Source organism: Sciurus carolinensis, chromosome 5, assembly GCF_902686445.1.
Source record: "Sciurus carolinensis chromosome 5, mSciCar1.2, whole genome shotgun sequence".
NCBI classification, from domain to species: domain Eukaryota; kingdom Metazoa; phylum Chordata; class Mammalia; order Rodentia; family Sciuridae; genus Sciurus; species Sciurus carolinensis.
In genome coordinates this window covers 149810962-149821916 of record NC_062217.1, presented here as the reverse complement: position 1 = coordinate 149821916, position 10955 = coordinate 149810962, and the positions used below count along the sequence as shown (strand labels likewise).

Genomic DNA, 10955 nt, shown 5'->3' with positions numbered 1-10955 from the left:
CCTGACACTCTGCCTTAGGTACCCGTGTATGGCTGTTGGGTTGTATCAGGAGGGATAGTGACATCACCTCTGTGTGGGCCTATGGCTGTTCAAGTGTGTGATGAGGAGTGGGACAGAGGGGTTTCCCAGGGTAAATTCAGATGGCAGCCCTGGAGATCCATAAGCTCCTCCATCCAACCCCATCTCCCTTGTCTCTCTCCATCCCATGTTAAAATTTGAATAAAATGAAATGAAGGAACACTGAGAGGAATCTGAACAGTTCCAGAGAATGTGGCATCGTGGGATCCCATAGGCTTCTGGGAAGGGGTCTCTGTCCCTGTCCCCAGCGCTCTTTTCTTCCACTTAAGACAAAACAGCGTTGGCAGGAGCGATAGGGGCCGGTGCAAGGGGAGCAGCGTTCCCCTCCCACGTGTAGTCCGAGGCGGGGAGGGGTGGGGAGAGTCCTGGCTCTGGGGCCTCAGAGGCCCTTAATTCAGCCTGGGGTCCCCTAGAGTGGAACGAACAGGCTCACTCGCACGCTGACGCCACGGATGTGACGCTAGTGATCTTGGTGGAGTCGTCAGACCAAGGTTGAAGGTTCTGAAGGGCGAAGAGCGACGAGTTGTGTACACACAGTGGGTCTGCTGGCAGCGGCTGCGCCAGGCTCTTCTGGAAGGCCTCCTGCTGCAGTTGCAGGAGGATGCGGTTCGCCTGCTGCCTCTCGGCCTCACGCTCCTCCGCGGTCTGTCGCCTGTACCGGGAACAAGTTGTTACCCGCCAGGACACCAACCCGGCTCCCGCGCGTGCGCGGGGTCCGAGCGCGCTCCCGGGAGATAGCTTCGGTGAACATGGCTCTTGTTTGCAGCCCCCAATTCCAATCTAGGCTGCTTTAACACATTCCCTCTACTTGCGGGTCCTGATTCTGGTAAAGACTGGAAACCCAAAAGTGGATGGAGCCGAGGTATCCCGGAGGAACCGTGGGAATGTCCGCTAGGCCTGAACTGCTGGGCTGCCCATTTGAGCGCATCGCCCATAATCGCACTGTGGTAGCAAGGGGTAGGTTGGCAGGTCGCCTCTCCCCGCCAGTGAGGGAGACCTGGAGCCTCCCCAAGACCGAAGAGCTTCACCTCCCCACGAGTACACAGAGGCAAAGACCAGCGTTTCTTCTCTCCTTTCTCCGAACCTCCCCCAGGGTTCAGACCTCTTGCCCCAAGCCCTGTGCCCTGCCCGGGCTCCCGCCGGACCCACTAGCTTCCTCCGAGGCAGTCTTAGGAGGCGATGACTCACTTATTCCATTTAATGCCGCCCCTCCACCCTGTCAACTGAGATCAAACGTCTGTCTCTAAGGTGGACAGACCTAATGGGAGTCCCCGGGGCCTCCAGAAGCAATTTGTAGGCGATCGATGAAGCCGCGCGAAGCCTGCGAGGGCTTCTTCCAGCGGCGGCCGCTGGCCTCCTCGCGCCGCCCCTTCTGGACTCCTCATTCAATGTATCTTTCTGACTCTCATCTTCCCCTTCTTTCCAGCATCTTAAACTGCACCCGAATGTTTCTCTTCCTTTACTCTGTGTCTTATCTCTTGATTTTTTTTTCACCCCCTTCGTTTTCTCTGAATTAAGGGATTTTTTAAAACGAAAATGGAGATTTTAATCATCCAATGCTTTCCTTTATTATACATAAGATTTCTTCAGGCCGCCTGCCGTTCTCCCTTTTTCTCCTAGAGTGGGGAATCTATCTTTGTCCCTCTCCTTTTGTGTTTCAGTTTCTGTCTTTGCCTGTCGCTGCCTTTCAGTGTCCCCACTCTAGTTGTTTGTGTGTGTTGGGAGGGGGTGCCTGGCTTCCTCCCCTTTCCTAGTCTACAACCCTTAACAGGCCTTGAAAACACCAGCGACCCCTCCCAGCTAGCCCAGGCTCCCTCTGCTACCAGTTTTCAAAGGGCTGAAACCGAGTCCCCCACCCCTTCCCCAGAGGCAGGAATGTTGGTGGGGGGCGGTAGACTCGCGGGGCCCGGGCTTCCTTTGTGGCCCCAAGGCGGAATCCCGGGCAGATTCCTCGCCTTCATTCAGAAAAAGAGGAAACTCCAATTCCTTCCTCCCTCCCCGAGGCCCGCCCGGCCCGGCGCCGCCGCCGCCTCCGACGACTTCGCCCAGACTCTCGCGCTCCCCCCACCCGGGCCTGAGCGTTCGAACTCCCGACCATGCGTATGGAACCCAGAATGCGGGCCAAATGCGCAGGAGGATGCGGGGTGCAAGAGGTTCTATCTGGAGAATGTGCCAGTGTCTGCAGAGAATAAGGGTACTTAGGGGTACGGGGGACGCTTAGTGTCCGCAAGGATAGGAGAGAGAGAAGAGCGAAAACGAGAGAGATTGAGGTATATGCATGTGAAAAAAGAGTGTAGTTGTCGATGTGTGACAGGAGAAAGGAAAACGTCTTTTTCTCACACACACCCATCTGCTCCTAATTGATCCCCCTTTCAGTGGGACCCGCGAAACCTAGTCACAGCCGGCGCGGATTGATTTTTCCCTCCCAGGGTCGGGGACCTGGTGGGGAGAAGGCAGTCAAAAGGGCCCAGCCTGCGTTCTGGGGCCCCGGTCGCTCTGGCTCTGCCGCGAGTCCGGCTGGAGCGCAGAAACAAGCGAGAGCCATTCTGCCTCTACGTCTCTGGGACAGAAGAGGTTTCCCGGGTTAACGCGACTGTGCACAATCAAAAACCCTCTGAGGATTCACTGAGCCCGAAAGTCCCAGATGCCTAGTAGTCTAATATGCCTGTTTGCCCAAGCGGCGGAGACAGTCGCATCTACACAGGTACAGTGTCCTGTTCAGAAAGTCCTGAAGCCACGGGTAAAATAGAGCTAGGGCTCTCCAGGCCCACCTGGCTATTGGCCTTGATTGCTTCCAGCTCCCCGGGAGCCTTGCAGGAGCCTGCACACCGAACCGATCAGAAACCAGCGAGCATAGGGAGTGTGTGCCCCAAGAGAGGCAGCGAGCGAGCAAGCCGAGAGCAGGCAGAAACTGCGCCACCCGCGGCGGGCCCTCCCTACGGTGCTCACCTCCACTTCGTCCGCCGGTTCTGGAACCAGGTTTTGACCTGAGCGTCGGTCATTTTGAGCGCCTTGGCCAAAGCTGCCCGCTCCGCCGAGGCTAAGTACTTCTGGCGGTGGAAACGCTTCTCCAACTCGCAGATCTGCAGGCGCGTGAAGGACGTGCGCGGCTTCTTCTTCTTGGGGGGCGTCCGGTTCTGGTAGGGGTGACCTATACGGCGTGTTACAGTGAAGGGTGAGAGGGCCACTGGAGCGGGAGACAGACAGACGGCAGAGGCAAGCGGCAGAGCGTCAGGAGGCGTCCCAGGCCCGACACCCGCGAATCAGCAAGCACAGCGGCTGGACCCCTAAAAGCAAGGCCACGATCCTCCCAGCAGCCCTCAGCTCCAAGCCCACGACGGGAAAGGGAACCCTCTCGCCAGCCAGGCCAACGCCTCCTGGGCAACCACCGCCTAGGCCTCCCTAGCCCGGGGCTCCCCAAGCCCAGTGACCTCCCCGCTCCCTTCCTCCCACCCAGGGGCAGTGTAGGGAGAGCTAAAGGTCACAGCCCCTGGCCTCTAACCTCAGGAAAGCAGTCCAACAGTAAGAGGCACAAGTTAATCAAGGCGCCTGACTCTAGGTCTTAACCTGAGCGGCCTTCACAGCCCTTCACAGACAAATAGCATACATAAGGTATGAACTTACAGATCTATACACACACAAGCACAGTCACAGGCACCAGACTTCCTCAGACCCTCCTTCAGTCCCAACACAGGACTAGGGTGGACTGTGGCTCCCCAGAGTAGGCCCTGTGCTGAGTGTATAGACACACACACGCACACACACACACACACACACACTGAGGACAGTGGGCTCCCTGCCCCAGGACCCTGATATATGTATATCCAGCAGAGTGGGGTCCTGGTTGGGGGTTCCCACAGAGCCCTTCAACACTGGCCTAGTATGGGTAGGGGAATGAGGTGGGCACAAGGCCCTGCCTACTCAGGCCTGCCTGAGATCACCTGAATTGGAGCACTGGGGCCCCTTGAGTGAGGGTCCTTCCTGTAGGCCCACAATGCAGCAGCTGTTCTGCCTCTGCCCCCCCTACACACACACACACACACACACACACAGAAACACACGCTTCTGCCACAGTCCCAGAGTCTGGTCAGAAGCTCCAAAAGCAGTCTCTATGCTGCATGGAGGGTCTGGAATTCCTTGGGATTATCTAGCCACGTTTAGCTCTAAAATGCTTCTCCCACTATGTCTACGCACACGTGTACACACACACACACACACACACACACATACACACTCACAGTTGGGACCTGGAGCCCGGCTGGGAGTCCCAGCTGCAACCAGCCACGGCCTGCTCCTCCTACCTCCCGTCTCTAAGGCCCAGTCTGGGAATCTGAGCTCAATTCGTAGCAGTTTCCCAGTGGGGTTTGGGGATCTGGCCCTGCGGGAGGATCTCAGTCTCAGATCCAGGGAACGGGGAAGTAAAGGCCCCGGGAAGGGGCTGCACCAGAGCCAGAGCTGAGTGCCTAGAGCGGAAGCCCAAGCGGAGGGACCCGAGACAACCAAGGAAGGAGCTGAGAGGGCAGGAGCCAGCAGCCACCTAGTACAGTAATCGTCTGGAGTCGTCCTCCAGCCACCAATCGATCCTGGCCAGGGGGTGCATTATTCACCCCAGGGACAACTGGGTTGATTCCCAGGGAGGACACCCAGCCAGGACAGATAGAAAATGAAGAGCAAGCTGTCTCGGACTACTCAGCCTCACGCTGCCACCGACCCAGAGAAAGTCTACGGTTGGAGAGGAACCTGCCAGCTCTGCTTCACCCCAGACCGACCCCTTGCAGGCCCTAGCAACACGATGGGCTCCGGAACTCGGTGTGTGTTTAGGGGGCCAGAGGTGGGGAAAGCTGTTTTTGCATTTGATCGTGGGGCTCACCTCCTCGGTCAGAAAACCGCAGCCGGGTGGAAAGAAATATTCTGTTCACATCTCACTCCTTTCTCTGAGATCCCTGAGCCTCAAATGTTGATAGAAGGTAGTCCTGATCTACAACCCTCTTCCCTCTACCTGACTGAACCCCAGGATCCCAAGAAAGGGGACCGAATTGCTTCTGGAGTAGGGGTACTGCACGAGAGTCAGAGGGACCCAGGCTGTGAGAACTCTTGGAACAGCGACTCTGCGAACATAGAATTTGGTGGACCGCTGAACTTGGGCAAAGCAAGGAAAGGAGCTGGGCGTCCTGGCACTTAGAGGGGGCTTGGGGAGCCACCAAACCGGGGAGGGGGTAGTGCAGAGCCCGAGCCACGGCCAGGCGGGGCGCGCGCGGGCCGGACTCACCTGTGAACCTGTCCTTTGTGTATCTGCGGTTACTCTCCATCCAGGGAAAGGTGAGGCCAGTAAGGTTGTTGACACCCGGCACAGCAGGCACAGAGGGCACAGTGGGCAAGCCAGTAGCCAGGGGTTGGGGGTGGGCCACCGCTCCGGCTAGCGGCCTGTGCGCGGGCACCCGGATCACCCCCGCTGCGCTCAGCGCCCCGCCGCCGCCGCTCCCTGCGCCGCCGCCGCCCGGACCGGGGCCGCCCGCCAAGGCCATGTTCACATTGTAGGAGCCGGCCAGCGGGCCCATGCTGCAGGCGCCACTGCCACTTGCCGGGCCGCCAGGGCCGCCCGGGCCGCCAGCGCCATAGGGCCCCGCGCCCCCGGCCCCGGCCCCGGCCCCGGCTGCGGAGCCCCCGCCGCCGTAAGTGTAAGCGCCTCCGACCAAACAGCCAAGGCCGTATTCTCCGTCCTGGAGGCGCGAGGCGGGTCCCATGCAGCCGCCTTGGTCCGGGCTGTTGAGGATCTGGTCGATGCCGAAGCTGATGGGCTCCGCGTGGCCCGGGTGGAGGTGGTGCGGACCCAGATGCTCCATGCTGGCCCCGGCCCCACGGGGGGGCCCGGGCAGCGGGTGCTTGCTGCGCTTGGTTATGGGGGGCAGCAAGCAGGGGGCGCGAAGGCAACAGCGGCTCCTGTGTGCGCCGAGACTTGGAAGCGAAGTGCGCAGAAGGGCTAAAGTAGGGGGGAGGGGAGGGAGAGAAGGGGCTCCGTATTCTTCCCTTCTGCGGCTTCTCCTTCCCCTCTCCGGCTGCTTGCTCGCTGTTGACTCTGGGACATCAATCACCGGGCGAAAAAGCCCTGTGTTAGCGAGCCTCGCAGTTTCGGCCGGGTCTCTCCATTGGCTGTACGCTGAGAGGAGCGGGGTGAATGACAGCGCGGGGGAGGGGGAGAGAGGGGGAGAGGAGGCCAGGAGCCCAGACAGATGCAGGAGCCAGAGACAGAGGGACGGAGACCAAGGCTCTTAGTAGTTCCTGCAGTGAGGGAAGAGGGGAACAATGAGGAGAGGCTTAAAATGAGAAAGAAAAAGAACAGGAAGTGACCATTCCCAGAGATGGACAGACAGACCCAAGGAGGGAGAAGTCAGAGTCCTTTCCCCCACGGCTGGCAGGAGCCACCCCCTCATTTTTGGACTGGGCCAAAGAAGTCCAGCCCACCAAGCCTCTGGGGACGGGTGTCCTGCCCAACTGGAGAATCTCCCCAAGGGCTCAGCTGGGAAACACCTGTCACTCAACCAGGTGATTTACTCCAACTTCAAGTCCGGCTTGTTAGAAGGTAGAAGACTTGTCTTCTCCCAGGTATGGAGCCCAGGCCCCCGAGGCAGAAGGGTGAGTTCAGGCTTGTCCTTCTTTAAAACAGGGCCTATGAACAGCTAGCTACATATTGTTATAAAAATCAGCAGCCAAACCAACTTAGCCCCTTTAGAGAAATTAAGGAAGGTAAGACTTCCTGAAAGGCAGGTACAAGTCAAGGGAGTTGGTTCCAGGCTTGCTGCTGGGGTGCCCCATCCTCAAGATACCCCTTTCCATTTCAATAAGCAGATTCCTCAAGAAGCAATTTCCACAGCTTTTGAATGAATCTAACCAATTTGCTTTACTTTCCACCTAGCAACTAGCCCAGGCTGGCTATTCTAAGTAAGGAGGCTTTGAACTGCAGTGAGGGGAAGGAGTTATTTTGTTACTTTTGGGATCTCAGGGCAGGAGGCCTAGGGGCTTTAAGGCAGTGGGGGCTGGGGTTGGTGAGACTAGGATCAGGGAAGTGCATCCAGGACAAATTTAGGCCTTTTCAAAGTTTTGCCTGTGGCTGTCTGGCTGAAAGCCCGAGAGAAGGAGGAAACTCCCTTTTTATGCTTCCTCTCTTTCCCCTCTCCAGTTAGGAAAGGTCTGCTCCCTCCTAGGAGCCAAGCTCTGGGAAAGGCAGGTTCCATTCAGATTCAACCTTCTGGGAGGGTTTTTCTCTATCAGGAAAGATGCTAGAATGTGGAGCCTCACCATTCTACCATTCAGTTCTCACTGTAATCTATTTGTTTTGGCCATGTCCATCACTTCCACTTGGAAAGATCTCCTTGGTGCTAGGAAGTGGTTTATTCATCTGCATCCCCCCAACCAATACAGCCCCAATCAATAAAATATGTTCACCTTGGTGAATGATGAATGAGTGGATCTTTAGTCAACAAATATGTAGAGTGAAACAGCCATTTTTACCTCATATGCATATATGACTGCATGACCGATGTGATCCTACAATATGTATAATCAGAAAAATGAGAAATCACACTCCACTTATGTATGATCTATCAAAATGTATAAATGCATTCTACTGTCATTAACTTGTCATGTACAACAAATTAGAACAAATAAAAATTAAAAATATGTATTGAGTACTTACTATGTGCGTGGCACTGTTCTGGGTGCTAGAAACTCTATAAGGTTCTTGACCTCATAGAGATTACATTCTATTGAGAGGGATCAGACAATAAACAAAGAAGTTAGGCCAAGTGCAACACACATGACTATAATCCTAAGTATTTGGGAGACTGAGGCAGGAGGACAGCAAATTCAAGGCCAGTCTGGGCAACTTAGTGAGACCCTGTCTCAAATTTTTGAAAGCGGGTGGTTGGGAACATAGCTCAGTGGGAGAGTGCCCCTGGGTTTCATCTCCAGTACTGCAAATAAATAAATAAGCACACATAATAAGCCAGATGTTAACAAGCATTATGTAGAACTATATAAACTTGACACCAACTCTTTTAGATGAATATTATCTCAATTTTACAAATGGGAAGAAATCAAATTTCAGAAAGGCTAAGGTTGGTGTAGATCAAGATGGAAGAACTAGATTGGGCTTGCTTTTGTGGGTTAGCCTGGTTGCTGATGGAAGCTCATCTGTATGGGGGAAAACTCTGATCCCCAGCCAAGGAGACAAAAGCCCCCTTGAGACAAAACCAGATATGAAATTGGTAGTCATTTGTAACACTAAACAAAACAATTAGAAGAAATGTCCACTCCTTTGGTAGTTCTGTCCTCCCCACTCAACCCAAAATGTTCCATAACTTATTTGGAAGTTGTTTGAATCTGAATGAGTCCCTTTCCTGACTCTTATATTGAAGGAACACAAATGTTTACTGAGAAACTACTATCTGCCAGGTACCACATCGCACATCTCATTTAAGACTCATAAGAATCCTGTGAAGTTAATAGATATGTCCAAGTTTTTTGTAATTAACAAAACTGAATGAATTTTCATGGCAATAATTATTCATAACAGCCAGAAAGTGTAAACAACTCCAATGCCCATCAAATAATGAATATATAAACAAAATGTGGTATATCCATACAAAGGAACATCATTCTGCCCTAAAAAGAAATTTTTAAAATGTGCTAATTCATGTTACAACAAAGATGAACCTAGGAAGCGTTATACTAAGTGAAAGAAGCCAGCCAGGCACAAAAGGTCATATGATTCCATTTATATGAAATGTCCAACAGAGACACATTCATACAGGCAAGAAGTAGATTTATGGTTCTAGGGGCTGGGAGGAGAGCAACTAGGAGGTGACTGCTAATGGGTCCCAAGTTTGGTTTTGGAATGATGAAAATATCCTATTCGATAGTGATGAAATTGGCATAATTTTGGGAATATACTAAAAAATGCTGAATTGTACATATTAAAGGCTGAATCCTGTGGTGTGTGAGTTATATTTCATTCTTAAAAATAAAAAACAAATGGGACTGGGAGTGTACTCAATGCAAGAGCACTTACCTACCATATGTGAGGCACTGGGTTCAATCCCCAGCAAAGGAAGGAAGGAAAAAGGAAGAAAAGAAAGAAATGAAAACTGAGACTCAGGGCAGTGAACAAACTTACCCAAGTTTCTATAAGCACAAAAGGATTGATCTGGGATCCCAAGACCTGAACTCTTTCCCCCTGTATGAGATTGAAAACCATGGGAAGGGCACCATAGAACATTTGAGCTGGATCCCAGTGGACTTACTCCTTTTAGTCTAACCACAGTTCTGCCTGCTGCAGTTAAAACCCTATATTTCTAGGTTAACTTCAGAACAACTTCTCTTTGCCACCCTCTGGCCCATGTAGGAAAACATTTGAATTTTCCTAACGTTCTCCTCTTCCTCCTTTCTTCCCTCTACAGAGATGCACCTTTCCAGTCCTCTGACCTTCCCTCCCTGTCTTTTACAACCCTTTTAGCATCTGCCTGCCTCACCTCTTGAACTCCTCAGATCTGACACCAGTTGTCCAGGGTACCAGGGAGGAAACTTTGCCCTTACTGGCCCAGATTGTCAGAGGTCACAACTGCCTAGTGGCCAGCTAAGATTGTCCAGTTCTTCTCATGAGAATCCAGAACCTGAGGGATATCCTGGCTTTCACCTGTCCTCCCCCTTCCTTACCTACTTATCCAAGTCAACTTCTATCCCAATCCATTTCTGAGGTAGAATTCCATGACTCCACTTGACCTCAGTCCTCCAGTGGAGCAGTTACTGAGGACTGGGCTATGCTTTCATTCCCTGCCTAGAAGATGAGACCAGAGGGTCAGCATTTGTTGAGTGCTAGCCTTTGTCTCCTGGAAGCACTGTTACCTGAGCACCATATTGCAGGTTGGAAAGTGTTCTAAAGTTGGGGAATGACGTTGACCCAGAGCTTCTATTTATTTGGTGCAGGTTCTGGGTTTCCACTGTACTTAGCCTCCCTTGCAGAGAAGCACTGCTAGCAAAGAGGAGGGCTGGGAAAGAAGCAGGACTCACAAAGCACCTGAGATGTCCTACTTCAATCACAGTAATTCTGTTTTCACCCTCCAATAATTTGGTGATGTGGTTTTTGTTATCTTTGGTTTGCAGATGAGAAAAGCCTGAGGTACTAAAAGTTAGGGGCAGAGACTAGACTTCAGCACTGCTTTGGGACTCTACTCATCACAAGCTGCTTCCTCAATGCTGACCTTGGCTCTTGCCTTGCAGGACTATCTTGCACCCTTGAGCCTAGGTGAGTTGCAGCCCCTTTTCTCCAGTCCTGAGGCCACCTGGTTACTCCCGTGCCCCACCAAACCATCTCCCCCTCACCAGCTGAATAAAGAAGTGTCTCCAATTAAAAGGGGAGCAGCTGGGGCTTAGGCCAGAGCTGGGGGAGGAGAGAAAGAAGGGGGAGGCCCCAGGGGGAGGCCTCTTTGGATCCCACACAGCTCCCTCCTGCCTCTGGGAGAGACCCTTGGGCCAGAGGTTGTCCTTTAGCTTAGGGGTATGTGTGGTAACTTAATTACTTTGTGTTTGTGGGACTGTGTGTCTATAAGGGGAAAGGTGGATTTGAAAGTGCATGTGATGATGAGCGTTGGAAGGACTGTGCAGAATGTTCTGGGTATGTCTTTAAGAAATAATTTTTAAATTTTATTCCATGAATATTTATTGGGTGTTATTACATATCAGGCATTGTGTTAGGCTGTTGAGATACAACTTCAAGTGAAACACATGTTGGTAAGATTGTTGGAGGAGAGAAGGTGTTTGGGTTGTTTCTACAACTGGGTTTTTCACATGTGTCTGAGAATATAAGTGAATGTGTGTTTTCT

At 52.8% G+C, this 10955-nt stretch overlaps 1 protein-coding gene across 1 annotated transcript; it reads right to left on the bottom strand.

The window, feature by feature from the left end:
• Nucleotides 1-507: 507 nt before the first annotated feature.
• Tlx1 (T cell leukemia homeobox 1) lies at nt 508-5921 on the bottom strand. The gene is made up of 3 exons (XM_047554353.1): nt 5348-5921; nt 3028-3229; nt 508-730 (listed from the first exon to the last, which is right to left on the bottom strand). The coding sequence occupies exons 1-3, from the start codon at nt 5919-5921 to the stop codon at nt 508-510; spliced, it is 999 nt and encodes a 332-aa protein (XP_047410309.1).
• Nucleotides 5922-10955: the final 5034 nt, after the last annotated feature.

What these genes read in the sequence shown, in the direction of transcription:
- Tlx1 (XM_047554353.1), bottom strand. Translation starts at nt 5,921, where the DNA reads ATGGAGCATCTGGGTCCGCACCACCTCCACCCGGGCCACGCGGAGCCC. An exon ending in CACAAAGGACAGGTTCACAG is followed by an intron (nt 3,230 to 5,347) that starts GTGAGTCCGGCC and finishes CACGCCGTATAG; the next exon opens with GTCACCCCTACCAGAACCGG. An exon ending in AACCGGCGGACGAAGTGGAG is followed by an intron (nt 731 to 3,027) that starts GTGAGCACCGTA and finishes TTCCCGGTACAG; the next exon opens with GCGACAGACCGCGGAGGAGC.